Genomic DNA, 18,676 nt, shown 5'->3' with positions numbered 1-18,676 from the left:
GATCTACCTTCCACCTCCACCTCCAAAGGCTAACTGGAAGCCAGGAGGAGAAAATGTAAGGTGAATATTTCCCAGGTGAGTGGGTGTTGACCTAGACAGTATATTAGAAACTATCCATACTTGTGTATCTGTTCACATTGGGGACCAAAAGCATACACCTAGAGCATGTCAGAAATACTTTTGTTGAAGTGTGGGTTTCCTTCTGGTGTGTGGGTACCCTTACCAGCTAAGTTTGCATCCTGTGTGTGTACAGACAGCCTCCTTGCATTGGACTCGCATTCTGCTGTACAGCAATAAAATAGAGGCTTTCTGGAACAAGCTGCACCTTCCTTCACCTAACCTTTTAGCCACTCTGCATTTGGTCTCTGACGCGTCTCCCATTTTTCCTCTTCTGAAAGCGAGACACTGCTGTGCTTCTTAGGGGGCTCTCTTGGCTTTGATTAGCTACTATTGAAGTTTTCACGCAGGCTCTGCTCTCCTTGGGCACAGCAGGTGGCCTCTGCCTTCTCTTAAAGTTCTGCTGCTCTGCTCCTCGGCTCCCCAAGTTAAAACATGTCCATCTGGTTTCGCTCCTACCACAAATGCGCACTAACAAACTTGTGGAGTTCTTTCTCTGTTGAACGATCGTAAGGTATTCTGCCAGGGTAGATAATGAAACTAGATGCCCTTAATAATAATTTAAATAATAATTTTATTATTTATATCTCCACACTTCCAACACCCAACAGTAAATGACATAGTTATAGCCAGTGCTCATTTTTCTCAAAAAAGAGGTGCCAGAACTGAGTTCCGGATGGAAAAAAGCCCTGGTTGTGGAGTATGAGGTGCCTTGTATTCCAGTGTTGTTCAAAACCTGTATCTCTGAATAAGGTACAGCAATACACAGACCATTTACAAGGGTGAGGAAAATGTCTGACTGAGTCTGGGAAATGGAGAATTAGGAAAGCACAGGGTTTAAGAAACACAACCCAATTATTCACTGAAAGGGAATTTGTTGCCCTACCTGTTCCAGTAATACAGGCTTGTTTGAGCAGTAACCAAGTTTTTGGTCTAATAGAAATTTATGAGCACTGAAATGAAGGTAAAGGATTTTAAGATTTGGCCCATTGGGCATAATGGTTTTCCTGCTTGGGAACTGGAAGGGACTCATCTTTCACAAATACTTCTCTCCCTGCTCCTCTGGATTTATGGGATGCACTCTTTTATGCATAATCGTGGGTGCTCAAGACAAAATTATAACCAGTGATGGCGTTCCAGCTTATTGGAGCACAACTGCTTAAATTTTGTTGGTTTTGGTTTCTGCATTTTTACCCTGTCTTTCAAACATGCTCCCCGGTCAGCTTACAAGGTTTCAGAATAAAATACATAATGAAAATCTACAACCACAAACGAACAAAAATTCACAGTAGTCCTAATGAAACAGTAAACGTACTCAGACAACTCAAACTGGAGTTAAGCCTGCCTCAGTAGCCTCACTGGGACCCTCAGGGCGGTATACAGAAGAAGAATAAAGTCACAAGCCATTTTTAATGATGCTGCTCTAGAATGACCTGCAAACAAAATGAGTTTGCACTCCATACTCTTACGTGAAACATAAGTTTTGGGGAAATAATGTGCCTTTAGTACTGTAAACCATAGTATAGGACCTAGTTAAATCCTGCTATCTTGAAACTTGCTTTCTTTGAGCACAGCGGTTTCTGTGTTCCAGTCGCAGTTCTGCTGCAGGAACCATGGGATATGCTGTGAATTCTGAATGACCGAACTGGCTGTGTTACAGAACTTCTGCATTCTTTCTTTGGATCTTCCTCTCAAATCACTGGAACTAGCGTTTGGACCTTTATGTGCTTCTGTTTAGTCATTTTCCCAACTCCCCACAGCATCTGGAAGCTGAATTGCAGTGCTCTATAAATTTCAGAGGAGTACCATGAGTTTTTTATATGCCTGTTGCCTTTGTCCATGGAGTTTTCTTGGCAGGGATACTGGAGTGGCTTGCCTGTTCCTGCTCCAGGTGGATCACGTTTGGTCAAAACTCTCCACTATGACCTTTCCATCTTGGGCGGCCCTGCACGGCATAGCTCATAGCTTCTCTGAGTTATTCAAGCCCCTTCGCCATGGCAAGGCAGTGATCCATGAAGGGACAGTGATCCATGAAGGGTCTGTATAGTTAAAGCCATGGTTTTCCCAGTAGTGATGTATGGAAGTGAGAGCTGGACCATAAAGAAGGCTGATCGCTGAAGAATTGATGCTTTTGAATTATGGTGCTAGAGGAGACTCTGGAGAGTCCCATGGACTGCAAGAAGATCAAACGTAGCCATTCTGAAGGAAATCAGCCCTGAGTGCTCACTGGAAGGACAGATCGTGAAGTTGAGGCTCCAATACTTTGGCCACCTCATGAGAAGAGAAGACTCCCTGGAAAAGACCCTGATGTTGGGAAAGATGGAGGGCACAAAGAGAAGGGGACGACAGAGGACGAGATAGTGGGACAGTGTTCTCAAAGCTGCAAACATGAGCCTGACCAAACTGCGGGAGGCAGTGGAAGACAGGAGTGCCTGGCGTGCTCTGGTCCAGGGGGTCACGAAGAGTCGGACACGACTAAACAACAACAACCATCAGTTTACTTCAAGGAACTAAACCCTGGTACATACTGTTTGCTGTGTGTGCACACAAGAGTGTGTGGGATGGCCACTCAACCTTTCAGCCAAACCCACCATTGTCATGTGACTCCTGGTGGGTTGGCCAAGGGTGAATGTGTCACTTGAGCAAAAAAAAAGATTACTCATCCCTGCTTTTAAGCATCTTGGGACCCCAGATCCTAGTATCATGAGTAAGTGAAGATAACTTGTGGATATCTATGTTTCCTGCACCATGCATTCTCTGTCATGTCTCCCTTGTTCACTTTTTCCCTAAAGTGGAAAGTCGCAAATGTTTTATCTTTTTGTTTGCCCTTTTATACCCCTTTCCCAGCACTCCAGTATTCTTTTGAGATAACATGACTAGAACTGGAAGTCAGGTAGAAGTCGAAATTTCTAGTCTTCTCCCCTTGGTTCCCTGGAAGAAGGGGAAAAGAGTATGCATGAGCCAGAGTCTTGCCTCTGCTTGTTCTGGATCCTTCAAACCACAGTTTAACGAATCCGCTGAACTGAACCTTTATCTTTTCTTATCTTTATCTGTGTGCTTCATAGGTACCAGGTGTTGTAGTGACAATTTCTTCTAATAGTAGAGGGTCTTCTTCCTTGCCAGAATATGCTGTTCAGACCCGTTGGTTTAGTTCATGAAGGTCTTGCCTGTAAAGCTTAAAGAGGAAAGAAATTGTCTGCTGTTTAAATTATTTCTTTTTTAAAAAGAAAAATAACTAAAGGTTTTATGGCAGAGTCTTCAATGGCTGGCTTTCAGTAGTTTATTTCTTGCTACCCACTATCCTTCTTGGTCTGCTTTCGGAAAGCTACAGGCAACAAAGGCAAGGGCTTGGGTGTTTCCTCAATCTGCAGTGTTAATGACCTGATTTATGCCATGGAAAGGGCACAGGCACCCCCTTATTATTTATGAGGGAACTCATGCAGGCAGAAAACAACAGAATGGGTTTTCACAGAAGTATTCCATTGTGCACAATGGGGCTCATTCCCTAGAATGGAACATTTAGGATTGGAACTCACCCCAAAATTGGAGCACATTTTGGGTTGCTCGTACTCCATAAATATTTAGGGTTGAATCCAGTGAAATAATTTCACAAGCAGAACACTGAGGTCATAGTGGATAGCTCCAGGAAGTGTATGGAAGGAATAAGGAGAATTCCATTCTAAGGCTCATTATGAAAGGAATGGAAAATAAAACTGACAATGCAGTGGAACCTCTACTTACAACCTCCTCTACTTGGGCCTGATCCAAGTTGCAACCGCAACAAACCCAGAAGTAAATACCAGGTTTGCTGCGATTCGCACATGCACAGAAGCGGCTGCTGCCGCCTACACATATACAGAGGTGTGTTGCTGCCGAATGCGCCTGCGCACAACGGCGCTTCTACCAGCGACCCAGATCAACTTATGGACGGACCTCCGGAACTAATTATGTGCATAAGTAGAGGTTTCACTGTATAATAATTGTGTTCAAAAAGGATATTTGTATAATTAGAAAGATTCGGGAAAGTGCATCAAAAATGATCAAGGGGGTGGAGTAACTCACCTATGAAGAAAGACTGCAGCATGTGGAACATTTTAGTTTGGAGAAAAGATAAGAGGTGACATGATAGAAGTTTATAAAATTATGCAGCACATGAAGAAAGTGGCTAGAGAACAGCTTTGCTCCCTCATAGCACTGGAACTTGTGGACAGCCAAGGAAACCGAATGTTGGAAGATTCAGGACAGAGAAAAGGAAGCCCTTATCCACACAGCACATAGTTAAACTATGGAACTCCCTGCTACAGGAGGCAGTGATGGCCACTAACCTGGATGGCTTTAAAACAGGATTAGGCAAATTCATGGAGAAGAGGGCTATCAATGGCTACTAGCCAAGGTGGCTGTTCTCTGCCTCCACCTTACGCCAAAGAATAAACGGACATAAATCAGACATCAAGAATCACAAAACAGAGAAACCAGTAGGAGAACACTTCAATCTCCCAGGACATTCTATACAAGATCTCAAAGTAGCTGTTTTACTACAAAGGAATTTCAGAAATAGACTGGAAAGAGAAGCTGCTGAATTGCAACTCATTACCAAACTTAAAACCATGGAGAAACCTGGTCTGAACAGAGACATTGGATTCTTATCTCATTATACATGACTAAGACATTTTTCGCCTTCTCACCCCTTGCCTTTTCCTGTAAGACCTATTGCAGTCGTTAAGAGTCGTCAACAGGCTCATTCAGCTATCTGCCAATCTCCCATTCCCACCACCCTTCTGAGTAATACCCCTCCACACCTTCTCACTATATAGAAGGATCTGGCAACTTCTGTTTCAGTGTATCTGAAGAAGTGTGCATGCACACGAAAGCTCATACCAAGAACTAACTTAGTTGGTCTTTAAGGTGCTACTGGAAGGAATTTTTTTATTTCCACAGTTGGAGTCAGCAATGCGTCTCAATACCAGTTTCTAGAAACCACAGGCAGAAAGAGTGCTCTTGAATCCTGCTTTCGGGTTTCCCATAGGCATCTGGTGCCACTGTGAGAACCAGGTGCTGGACTAATGGACCACTGGCCTGATCCAGCAGGCTCTTCTTACGTTCTTTTCCGAAAGCCTTGTGTGACCATTTCAGGTGCTTGCAACATTCAAATTCCCTGACATTGTACTGTGATCCTGACTGGGTCAAGAGCTTGGATTGCACAGAGTAGATTTGTCCCCTTACGGAAGAGTGGATGCTTCTCTCTCTCAGCCCCCAGGATGACACACTTGCAGACACGAGCGTAGACATGCGTGCTTTAGACGGTACAACAGCACATGTAGTGCCTCCCAAGTGATTCCTTCCACGGTATGTCAAGGCTGAGACGTACTGGAGAGGCTGGGAGGCATCTGCTGAAAAGCTACATGCTGCATCTTCCACCCGCCAGAGTGCATGTCGGTTGAGTCACTGGCAGTTGTTGTTCCTTATTTTCCCTGCAGAAAGGAGCAGACAGAAGATGCCGTCACTGCTGTTTGCTTCTGTTCCCAGCATTGACTGTGTGTTGATGAAAGGGTTCCTTCTGCCCCCAAAGAGCTGCTTTGTGGCCACTTGCGATGATAAGTTCTGAGGCTAAACATGCCTGTCCTCCACCGCTTTGTCTTTTCCTAGCTGCTTTTGGTAACTTGCACTGGAATTGGGGGGGGGCCTTGAAATATTTTTGTTTACTGGGGCCAAGCCCGAAATTTTGCTAGAACAGGAAACCAGCAGCCATAGAACACAGTTTTAGAGGGAGCACAGTAACTGGAATTATTTCAGAGCCACTTCCCGAGCAGTTACTGGAGCTTGGAGAAGTGGCAGTCGGCAGAAAATAAATAAAGCTGGGTGTGTGGCTTGGAAAATTAATAGGGCTGCACTTGGAGTTTTCAGTCCATTCTTGCTAAGCACTGCAGAAGTAACAAAAACATGAAGTCTCCACTTGTTTTGCCCCTGTGTGGTTCATACCCCACAGGTTAAGTGAAGTGTCATCGGAGCAGAAGAGCATCCACAGACTCCTGAAAACAAAGGAGTTAAAAGCTGTTGTATCAGTTGGTGTCTGGTTCTGGCAGCAGAGATGGGCTATAGGGCTTGGGGAAGTACAGTGGTATCTCGGATTAAGTACTTAATTTGTTCTGGAGGTGCGTACTTAACCTGAAACTGTTCTTAACCTGAAGCACCATTTTAGCTTATGGGGCCTCCTGCTGCTGCCGTGCCGCCAGAGCACGATAACTGTTCTTATCCTGAAGCAAAGTTCTTAACCTGAAGTACTATTTCTGGGTTAGCGAAGTCTGTAACCTGAAGCATGTGTAACCTGAGGTACCACTGTAATGTCTGGCCAAGTCCGGCAGAAGAGATGCAGAAATAAAAATATTTCATGCAGTTGGGAGGAGAAGCATTTGTGATTACTTGCAAAAAGTCAAAAGTGAATGAAAATACAGTTTTTGTTAAACATGTAGCCTTACTGCAGCCTGCGCAGGCTGTGGCTGATGTGAGCTGCAATCCAAAACTTGGAGGGCACCTGGCTGGTGAAGGCTGCCCCCCCTTTTTTAAAAGGCAGAACTGGCAAGTTACCAGCTATTAAGAGGCTGTGTTGCTTTAATCATTCAAAAGGGAACAATGCATGTGAGAAAACTGCATGTGATAAAGAGCAACAATTGCAGAACACAATCTAAGCTAAAGTACCTATAATGTTAGGTGTGTTGGAGTAGTCCTGTTGCTTAAAATGCTCTACTGTCTTAATCACACTTTTCCTCAAGCATATTCTGTGCACAGCTAAGGGGCTTGATGCTGGAAGAAGGGTTGGTTGGTGTTATGGTTGTGGCATTCTGGAAAAACCATTTCACTCCATTTCTCATACGTATTGTTGGCAGGGAATCTGTTGCTTATTCACTCTACCTCTTTCATAATCCTCTTGCAATCAGAGTTTTCCAAATCAGGTACCTTTTTGCATGAAAGGGAGCTTGGTATATATGGAGTAAAATGGGGGGTGAGATGGAATGTTGCCACCCTTACAAAGAAGACATATTCTAATTTTCTTCCACGTTGAGGTCAAGGGTGCTTCTTCCATTGGCAATATTCCTTGAATTTGTAATCCACATATCATGCATCTACACACAAGGTTGTCTGTTTAGTTTCTGGTGGGAAAAAGTGAACAGGTTTTGTCAGTCTGCTCTAATTTCGGACCTCAGCTTACAGTAATTCCTGAAGAGTAGCCATGGTTTGTTGGTAGCAAGAAAAGATAAAAAGTGTTCCAGCTCCTTAGGAACTGACAGGCCTATTGTGACATGAGCTTCAGGGCAGCAGCTTACTCTTTCAGATGTTTTTAAAAGAATTAAGATCATTCATAGCTTTGAAGTTGGCACTGAATGCATTTTAGAACATTTTAAATCATCAGTGGAATTCTGTTTCTCGGTAGCATGTGTTAGGGGATTCCATGGAATAATATATCCTAGAATGCAGTGTCTCATGGATATTGTGCAGATTGCATGGAGGAAAGAGTCTTCAGTCTTTTTTTTTTCTTGAAAAGAACTTTAGAGCAATAAGAAAAGTACCTAAACAAGCCTCAAACAAAGGGTTAGGAAGTGAAAATTCTGTCTTTGGTGATTATAATCGGGAACCTCACAAGATCCAGTGCCCTTCGTTTCTGTGGGTTCTACATAGAAGAGCTTCTTGGTGGATTGTGCCCAGGCAAAACCTATTTATATGCGCAAGCATTTTAAAGTTTTAAGATGGAATTAGTCTGCGTTGATTCTTTTATCTGTCTCCATATGTTTGGTGAATATGCTTTGTTGTTTTTGGTATACTGTCGTTTTCATAGGTATAGATGAAGAGCAGGTAGAAGAATAATAGTAATTAGTTACTAAATCATCATCTCCTTGACATAACAGTAATATCAGTCCGTTGGGGCCAACTCTATGTGAAGTGTTGACATCTTCTAGGAATCAAGGTGAATCAACCAAAATATTTTGTACAGGCTGTTTACCACCTTTCACAGCTTAATGGGTTTCGGACATGACCAGCGTGGAGTGGATTTGATCTAGTGACCTTGAGATGTAACTGCCCCCACTCCCAGTATTCTGTTTGCAGCCTCCTGGATGATCCATCATAGTAGTCTACAGGCCAACATTTTTAAAAGATAGCAACCTTAATTCAAAGTGAACTTAAAGTATATGGACTCTAACCTCTTGAATATAAATCAAGTATGCTTTTCCTGCCTCGCCAAACGCAAAAACCAATATGTTATCCCAGCTCTAATTTAGAAGGTACAAAACATTAATGATGTGATATCTTCCCTTGTTCAAACACAACTGATGGTTTTCCTTTTCTTCCAACAGGATCCAACAGCAGCCTCTATATCTGACAGAGACTGTGACACGAGAGAGGGAGAAACTGTAGCTATGAATTACAAACCATCCCCCCTACAAGTGAAACTAGGTAGGTTTTATGCATATATTGAAGGAGCTCTGTGGTTTGGGTACTTGGCTATGGCAGTTGCACATACAGTGGCACCTTGGTTCTCAAACTTAATCCGTTCCGGAAGTCCATTCCAAAACCAAGGCACGCTTTCCCATAGAAAGTAATGCAAAACAGATTAATCCATTCCAGACTTTTTAAAAACAACCCCTAAAACAGCAATTTAACATGAATTTTACCATCTAACAAGACCATTGATCCATAAAATGAAAGCAATAAACAATGTACTGCAGTCACACAGTCAATCAGTAGCTGAACTGGGTTCCACACAGTCGCAAATACAAAAAAAAAAGAGCTGCAAAAACGCAAAATAAATAGCAAAAACAGCATAACGCTCAAAACGGAACTGTGGCACTCAAATTGGAAGCGAAAAACTCAAAACGGAGCATGTTCGGCTTCCGAAAAAAGTTCACAAACCGGAACACTTACTTCCGGGTTTGTAGTGTTTGGGTTCCAAGTTGTTTTAGTACCAAGGCGTTTGAGAACCAAGCTGCCACTGTACTTAATTTCCTAGAACTTGTCTCCATTTTCTTTTCTCCTTCTCTCTCTGCCTCTCAGGGCAAATGTATGCTGGCAACATACACTTGTTTCACCATCATCTCATTTCTTTAAAGAAACCTTGGAACTGCATGTGAGAGTTGGAGGGAGGGGGTAAAGAACAGAACTCTTGGTACCCACACTAAGCTGCAATTCTCAGGATTTGGGCTAGAGGAATCCATGACAGTTCATCTTTGTATGAAGCCAGTATGATTTAATGGTGTACACATACAACACTCTTTCTCCTCCCCCACATAAAAACCCTGTTATACCAAAGACCTCGTCCAGTATCCTTTCCCCTCACAGATTAGAAACCAGCAAGTGGGACAGGGGGACAATAGCCCTTCTCCTACTGCTAATCCTCAGCAACTGGTATTCAAATGGGTAATGCCTTTGATCCTGAAGGTGGAATCTAGCCATCATGCCCAGTAGCCATTGAAAGACACATTCTGTTAGAATTCCAGCTCCATGATTGCAGTCATGGGATTGTTGTTTTTCACATGGCGGTGTATGTTTTGACTCCACAGAGTGGGGAGTGACGGAGACAGGATGTTTGTGTTACTGTGTTCCGTGAAGTGGGACTATTTTCCTTTGTTCTGCAGTGCTCCGTGTGTGTTTATATGTAAATAAAATAGTTTAGCCAAAACGTTGAGTTGCTGAGGTCTGTTACGCAAACTGCGAAGACTCTGCAGATCCCTAAGTGTGCCGGTGTCAGTTGGCATCAGTCGCTGTGATGTTCGGGCAGAAGAAAGCTTTTGTAGCTCCTGAACGAATGACCAGGAGGGGGAGAACATGCCAGTTGGGCATGTGTCTCTACCAGGATCCTACTCAAGTGTAGGACAAGCTCCTGACACATTCTCCATGAATCTGTCTAGTCCCCTTTTCAAAACATTCACATTTGCCTTCTCCTCATTTCATGGTGAATTCCATAAAACAATATACCATGAGAAGAAATATTATCTTTTGTTTGACTGACTGACTGACCGACCGACCATTCAGCTTCATCGAATGACCCCAGGTTCTAATATCATAGGAGAGGAAGTAGTGCCACTGATAGGAACCACCGTAGGTTTTACCATTTTATTAATTTATTTAATAAAATTTTTGCACCGCTTGATTGTAAAAAACAAACAAACCTCAATGCGGTTTACCAAAAGATAAAACACTTAAATTGATGAGAATTCACAGCCATACTATGTGTTGTTGTTGTTTAATCGTTTAGTCATGTCTGACTCTTCGTGACCCCCTGGACCAGAGCACGCCAGGCCCTCCTGTCTTCCACTGCCTCCCGCAGTTTGGTCAGACTCATGTTTGTAGCTTGTGGCCATACTATAAAGCACCCAAAAGTTGAAATACTAAAACAGATTAAAATTACCTCAACTTTCTAAGCATCAGGATATGCTTGTCAAAACAAGAATGTTTTAAGCAGGTGCCAAAAATACAGTTAAGGCGCTTGCTTGATCTCAGATAAGCAGGGAGTTCCAAAATGCAGCTGCTGCCATAGAGCGATAGAGTTCTTACAAATGCAACCATGACCTACTATTTGAAATTGATGTACTATGCAAAAGGCATGTAAATAGATATGTCTCTAGTTGCTGTGGGTCACTGATAATATTGCAACCTTGAAGACACCTTCTTTGGATGCCTTGCTTGTTACCCATATCGGTAGGATTTTCCCTGTTGCCACTTCGCGGCTTCTGTTTGGTCCTCACCCCTGCCCCCATTTATTTCTACTGTTATTCTGCTCTTATGGAGGCCTTCCAATGGGGACTGATAATTTTATGTTGTCTGTTTGCTTTGGCATTTGTGCTTATTTTGGGTGACAGGTCATTTTTAAGGATAGGCACCTTGTCATTTGTTTGGAAACTTATATGGTAAATGGTAAATGACATAGCCTTGGGAGTTAGAGGCAAGAGGGCTCATCTGAACAGATGCAAGGCATGAAATTAATAATGGCAAGCCAATGAAAACATGTCAGAGCTAGGAAGGGACAAAAGGTATCAAAATCCTTCTATAATAACAAACGCCTTTGAAAGTCCGTTTTGTAGAGCAGCAGACTTGGGGGCGGGGAGCAATTCCCAGAACTGCACAAACTGTTGTTAATGAAGCTTATGCAATCTTAAGTAGACCTTCTGGTTTCTAATGAAATCTGTTGATTCCTGGTCACCTCTACTGAATATCATGTGCTTAACTTGTAAAATGCATATTATAACTCCAGTCAAAAGTGAAGATCTAGTCCTAGAAGGGAAAGGGAAAGCAGGTGAGATTTTTCAGATGTACCACCAACTCACTATGCTTAATACTTTGCATTTATATAGCATATTAACTTACATGCATTACCTCAGCAATCATTAGACGGGGAGTAGGGCGCTGTGGGTTAAACCAGAGCCTAGGACATGCCGATCAGAAGGTCGGCGGTTCGAATCCCCGCGACGGCGTTTGCTCCCGTTGCTCGGTCCCTGCTCCTGCCAACCTAGCAGTTTGAAAGCACGTCAAAGTGCAAGTAGATAAATAGGTACCACTCCAGCGGGAAGGTAAATGGCATTTCCATGCGCTGCTCTGTTTCGCCAGAAGCGGCTTAGTCCTGCTGGCCACATGACCCGGAAGCTGTACGCCGGCTCCCTTGACCAATAAAGCGAGATGAGCGCCGCAACCCCAGAGTCTGCCACGACTGGACCTAATGGTCAGGGGTCCCTTTAGCTTTAGGGAACCTCCAGATGTTGTTGGACTGCAGCTGCTATCAGCCCCAGCCAGCATGGCCAGAGGTTGAGTTGTCGCCCAGCAGCTTCTAGAAAGCCACAGATACTTCATTCCTGCCTTAGCACAATCCTGTGTAAGGTTCAGCATTATTTGTATGTTGCAACTCTGGGATTGAGGCCGAAAGTGTGATTTGCCAAAGGCTACCACATGAGTTTGATTTGAACTGAGGGTTCCAGGTTGGCAGCTCCGTCTCTTGTAGCATTTAGATTTTTTCCCCCACACCTCCCAGTGTGGAGCATGACTTTCACTCCTTTAAGTATGGGAAATCCATAGAGCAAGAAATGCCCCCCAAGGTTTGAACTGAACAATGCCATGAAATTTTGTTATATCTTGCAGGATGAGTTGAGTCACCCCAAGTAATTATGAGGCCTCCAGTGCTGAATTGCTACAAGCTTGTCTTGTGCTAATATTGGAACACTAAAGTATTAAGCATTAGGGACTGCCAGTTGTAAACCAAAATTCCTTCTCTTGACTATGTTATCTGCACTACAGCTACTTTAAAAGTGCTTTGAATGTCTACATAGTGTGGGTAAAGCACCTCTTTTAGTGGTGATCATATCAGAACATGAGCTGGAAAGCTGCAACTAAATGTGTATGTACATTGCAAGAAATTAATATTACTAAAGCCCTGGTCTGTTTGGTGTGTCCTTCATTTCCACGCGTCACCAGGAGCTGTGTTAACATGTGAAAACCTTGAAGCCATACAGTCTAGAAACATATTTGTTTCAAAATGAAAGCCAAAGTTCACACATTTCAAGCAGATAGTTGTGCACTGAGCTGTCCGGTTCAGAATTGTGTAGGCACATAATTCCTCTTCCCTCCCATGAAGTGGTTGTGTTAACTCCAGGCTTCAGTGACCTCAGGTTAATGGATTGTCTCTGCTTTTCAGAGGCTGTCTTTGCGGATGTCAAAGGAATGATATGTTTGAGGAAGTAGAAAGGAGGCGGCAGAGACTGACTTGCACATTTCATGTGGTGGTCTTGTCTATTGAATGGTATTGATCCATCAGGGGTACTAAATTGCTCTGCTGACTGGAAGAGGAAATAAGGGAAGGAAATACTAATCATTGTCCATTCAGAAGGTGACACAGTTCCAGCATCCAAGATAATGGCCTCATGTTCATGTCTTGACAGTTTGAAATCTTGATTGATGCACCCCTGACTTAGGAAAGGGAATGCGCACCCTCCTCCCTGCATCTCCCAGTTTCCCAGACCAAATGCTATTTTTCCTCAAGAGTACCTATGCGTTTGGCCATTATGGGAAATAGAATAACCACCACAACTGTATCAAAGAGCAGGTATTTTAGCAGTGCTATGAACCCACCAACCACCACCCCGCTCCCCCGAAAAAACTCTGTGAAATGCTAATAACATAAGAAAAGCCTCCGGCCAGTGGCCCATCTAGTCCAGCATCCTGTGCTCACAGTGGCCAACCAGGTGCCTATGGGAAGCTAGCAAGCAGCAGTGGCGTAGCGTGGGGGGTGCCAGGGGTGCCGGCGGCACCGGGCGCAACATTTTGGGGGGCGCGTTTGGCCAGCCCCCCTCGAGGAAGCGGGAACCTCTCCAAGGCGCAGCGCGCCGTCGGTGGAGGAAAAGAGCCGCGCAGCAGCAGCAGCAGCAGCAGCAGCAGCAAAGCCGGGAGGAGGAGGAGGTTTTTTGCTCCTAGAAAGGAAGGGAAAATGCCTGTGCGTGTTACAGAGCGAATGCACTCATGCTTGCTTTACAGCCAGGAGGAGGGGGTGGAGCTGAGGAGGAGGGAGGGAAGGAGAGCCATGCCAGCAAAGCGGGCAGCAGCCGCTTACACGCGAGGAGGGACAGACGGGAGCCATAGCGAGCCGGGAAAAGCGCTGCGTAGCCAGCAACAGCTGCTGCAGCCTCAGCTAGCAAAGGTCCGTGCGCTCTCTAAACGGAGCAGTGAGGCTGCAGAGGGACGGCAGGGCACAGGAGGGCTCTGAGCCACGAGCGCAGTGAAAACCAGTAAAAAAGTTTTTAAAAAGGCTGCTGGAGACAGGAGGGCACGGGATGAGGGAGAGGGGGAAATTACGATTCTCCAGCGTCTCAGCTGATCCGCTGAGCAGGACTTGGGCCATTAGCTGTGTAAAGCAGCAAAGAGGGAGAGAAGGAGCAAAGCGGGAGAGGAAAGGAGCTGCTTACACTGCTGTAAGTGGCTGCTGTCCGGTTGGCTCCTTTAAAGCAACAGTGCTCTTTCCCTCCCCCCTCCCCCCTCAGCTCTCCGAAAAGCTCCTTCTCCACCCACCCCATGCGAGCTCCTTTTCCCCTTAGACCCCCCTCCTGCATTATTAGCCACATCCTTCTCCACCCACCCCACGCGTGTTCCTTGTCCCCTTAGCAGTGGCGTAGCGTGGGGGGTGCAGGGGGGGGCGGCTGTACTGGGCGCAACATCTGGGGGTTAGGGTTAGGGGGCGCAAATCCACGGGTTAGGGGGCGCAAATTACTTGCCTTGCCCCGGGTGCTGACAACCCACGCTACGCCACTGGCAAGCAGGACCTGATTACAACAGCATTTTCCCCACAAGACATTCCCAGCAACTGGGATTTAGACATGGAGGCAGAGCATAGCCATCATGGAGTCTTTTCCTCCATAAATTTTGTCTAATCCCTTTTCAAAGGCATTCAAGTTGGTGGTTAAATACAGTGGTGCCCCGCAAGACGAATGCCTCGCAAGACGGAAAACTCGCTAGACGAAATAGTTTTCCGTTTTGGAGGTGCTTCGCAAAACGAATCTCCTATGGGCTTGCTTCGCAAGACTACAATGTCTTGCGAGTTCCTGCTGGGGTTTTTTTCCTCCCCCCCCCCTTTTTCTAAGCCGCTAAGCCGCTTATCAGCTGATCTGATCAGCAGATAAGCCGCTAAAAGCCTCTAAAAGCCGCTAATAGCGCTAATCCGCTAATCCTTCAATGGGCTTGCTTCGCAAGACGGAAAAAACCGCTAGACGAAGAGAATCACAGAACGGATTCTTTTCATCTTGCGAGGCACCACTGTAATGCCTTTGAACAGCCAGAGTAAAGTTCAGAAATGGATTTGATAGCATAAGAAACCTGTAATGGTCCATCTGGTAACAAAAATGTGAAACATCAGGAAAATCAGCCTGCTTCTTTGAAGATTAAAAAAGGTAAAGGGACCCCTGACCATTAGGTCCAGTCGTGGCCGACTCTGGGGTTGTGGCGCTCATCTTGCTTTATTGGCCGAGGGAGGCGGTGTACAGCTTCCGGGTCATGTGGCCAGCATGACTAAGCTGCTTCTGGCAAACCAGAGCAGTGCACGGAAACGCCGTTTACGTTCCCGCCGGAGCAGTACCTATTTATCTACTTGCACTTTGACGTGCTTTCGAACTGCTAGGTTGGCAGGAGCAGGGACCGAGCAACGGGAGCTCACCCCGTCGTGGGGATTTGAACCGCCAACCTTCTTATCGGCAAGTCCTAGGCTCTGTGTTTAACCCACAGCGCCACCCGTGTCTCTATTTGAAGATTAGGCAACCACTGTATCACCAAACTTAAAAATGACACTGGGGAATTGCAGGCCTCTCTGCATGATATCTGCGCTCAGTGAATTGCACTAGTAAAGCTAGATTACGAATAGGTAACTGTCTAAACAAGAATCAAAGAAAGGTAAGAAGACTACCTTCACAGTGGTGGGAAGTGAACAATTACACACACACCCATTTGCATCCCCTTTGGGATTGCTGCATTCTGCTTATAAATCATCTGGAGTTAGATTGGGCAGTAAAATAGTAAAGTTTTTGGTGGCATGAATTATTAAGTATGCCAAAACCTTGAAAAGACACAAAGAAGGGGGGGAAATACACTGGTACATACAATTTCTGGATATGCTGTGGACATACTCAGAATCTTTATGAAATCTCAGTTTTCCAGGGTCAGCGTCAGGTCCCCCATAAGGCATAGTGAGGCAGCTGCCTCAGGCAGTGGCATGTTGGAAGACTGAGCTATGTGCCCTTTGCAACCTCCACTTCACATTAAGGCACAATGTATGGAATTTGCTGCCATGGGATCAGCACTCCTTCGATAGCTTTCAGAAGGAATCAGACATATTTGTGGAGAATAGGCAATATCTGCAGCTATTAGTCACAAGAGCTAAATGGAACGTTTTAGAGTTGGTGTAAGTGGAACCTGCAACATAATACTGCTGTGTAGAGTGCTGGTGTTCAGAACTCAGCCGTTCCATCCAATTCCACCCCAGCCCACTCTCCCCCTCCCATCTCTGACCCAGATTTCAGCCCTCCCCGCCCCCCACCCAGCAGTGGGTCAGCATTCCATAGCACTGAGTGTGCTCAATCCTTGTTAGGCTGTTTTGGTTTCTACTATTCTTTTTCTAAATAAATGACTGGAAAAATCAATGCCATTTGTGTGGTATCTCTTGTTGATTTCTTGAGTACTGAAATTTCCCTAGCATCTTCCGTAATGGGGCAATTAATGCTGATTAGCTATTTTTGGAATCAGGCTTTCTGGGCGGATTCTTCTGAAGGATGCTATAATTTACCTGCTCGGCTTCTAGCTCCTGTCTCTAAAGCTGCAGCTCTCCTTCTCCTCAGAATTAAACAGGGACGGTTCTCTTCGATTAAGGGACTCTAATTCCCCTTTAACCCTTTCTCTTCCTTTACGGCAGAGAATAAGCATCTGTAGAAGCCAAAATGCTACCCCATCAACGAAAAGTGCTATCTCTCGTGGGTGGAGTAGACGTGAAAGGAACAAATTTAGGGTTCCCTGTGTTGCTTAGGGCTTTATACTGTGTACATTCTTAGATTAGAAGTGGGGGATTTGTGGCCCTCCAGCATCCCTTACTGTTGGTTATGCTGGGAGCTGAATTTCCACGATATTTGGAGGCCCTAACTTACAGCTTCTCTGCTCCAGTTCATAGAAGCAACCTGCTTGCTTTCTCCTCAAAAGAGCCTGTGCTGTCCCTGGAAGCAGTTCCCACAGCCCTGAGCAGTGAAGCTGAAATCCAATTTCAGCATCTTTTGTTCTGTTTCTTACTTTATTACCTCCATAGGCTTGTTCAGACATCAATCATGCTTGTATACAAGATGCTGAAAGCACTTACCTGTGGCAGTGCTCCATGTGGAATAGGAAATTATGGAAAACCTCAAATTTATTTATTTATTTTATTTTATTTATTGAATTTATATACCGCCCTATACCCAGAGGTTCCTGTGGGTTGTTGTTTTTTATTTTTTGAATACAACGTACCTGGCACAATTGCTTAAGTTTCACAAGGCTCAGGAACTTGTCCCTTGTATATGAAGCCTCTGACATGCTCCTACCGGCCTTCTTTGCACATCATTATAATGTGCTTCTCCCTTACTGCGCAGGTCCCCGGACTAAACCCAGACCATGGTTTGCTTTTGTTCCAAACAAACCACAAGGAGTAAGCCAGAAGTAAACAAAGAACAAATATTTGGACCCAGATGGCATGTCATAATATGGCTTGTTTGAGCTACACAGGAACCACACAGACTCGGGGAGTTGTGCAGGGACCCAAGTGGCACATTCCCAATTGTATCATGGTTTTTGTGGTGAATGAACCAGGCCACTGAAACAATCTGTGTTTAATTGTACTGTCAGAAAGAGATGGGAACGTTCTGTCCTACTCGGAGCTCATCTTCTCCCCACCCCCAATCCAACAGTCAATTTCCTTGGTATCTCCTTGCCTTCATGACAAGAGTAACCACCCACAGCTACCAAATATTCCCAAGCAAGGCAACAAAGCCAACCTTGCTGCCTCCATTGCATCCCTATTATGCAATGTGGCTTGACAAAAGCTCCAAGGGCCAGATAGGGAGTCCTGGAGGGCCACATTGGGCCCTTGAGCTTAAGGTCACCCACCCCTGACCTTAGGTCCCCAGAGTGCTCTTCTGTTGCTTTATATTCCGCAGTGAATTGTTCACAGAGTGACTCACAGGAAATCTCAAAATACAGCAGCTTAAGCAAGATGTCTGTGTGAGCGGGCGTGAGCTCATACTAAAACCCAGGCACCTGCGAGCTTGCGCTTTGTGCGGTTGTCTTTTGTTCATGCACTCTGGTGCACAGTCCAGCCTTCTTGTGACGTAGTTTAGGCCTTTTAACTCTCATGCATCTCCATTTATTTAGGTTTTTAGGCAGCAAATCCTTCCTGATCCAGGGGAGGTTGTGAGAGAGCCTGGCTTTCTGAGGAGGCCTCAGCTCTTGTGGACCTACAAGCACCATCATCATAGTGTTTAAATGCTACTCCTTGTGTGAAAAAGTGTTGCAGTATGCCATGCACACTTTTCCTGGGTGATAAATGTTCCTTTTCCCTCCCAGAGCATTGTTAAGAGATAACTGCTCCTGTGGAGTTGCATTGTGGGGCTGGTAATGGTGTTCTCCCTTCCTTATGACAATGGCGCTATGCTTCAGTCTGGGTTTTTTCTATTGTGTTTGTCACTTTAATGGAAACATAGTCATCTTGAACGCTCCTTAATGGAAAGGAGAGGGGGGCACACAGGTGTATTCATAATAAATGATCGGCGGAATACTGCAAGCTTATCTTGTTCGCTCTTCCAATGGCCCTGGGAGGGCTTGTTCTTGTTATCCTACTGTTTGCCGCAGCTGGGCCATGAGCACTGCCGTTTTGTAGGAACAAGTTGCAGGTGACCGTAATCAGCTCCCATTGAAAAATCCATGAAGCCCATGGTCAGGGTCAGACCAGAGGTCCATTGCACAGTATTGTCTGTACTGATTAACGGTGGCTTCTTTCCTTGCCCTCCTTGAAGATGCTGGGGGT

At 45.0% G+C, this 18,676-nt stretch overlaps 1 protein-coding gene across 2 annotated transcripts in view; it reads left to right on the top strand.

The window, feature by feature from the left end:
* The window catches only part of FAM219A (family with sequence similarity 219 member A), a 59,543-nt gene that overhangs the window by 27,276 nt on the left and 13,591 nt on the right, over positions 1-18,676 (top strand). For both annotated transcript variants that reach the window (XM_083466317.1, XM_083466316.1), the window contains exon 2: positions 8,466-8,565. In XM_083466317.1, coding sequence (XP_083322443.1) covers positions 8,466-8,565 — 100 coding nt within the window. The remainder of the gene's footprint in view (positions 1-8,465; positions 8,566-18,676) is intronic.

Source organism: Podarcis liolepis (genome assembly GCF_965112155.1).
Source record: "Podarcis liolepis genome assembly, chromosome: 11".
Classification (NCBI taxonomy): Eukaryota; Metazoa; Chordata; class Lepidosauria; order Squamata; family Lacertidae; genus Podarcis; species Podarcis liolepis.
Note: the sequence above shows the minus strand (reverse complement) of the source record. Positions and strands in the feature narration are given on the sequence as shown.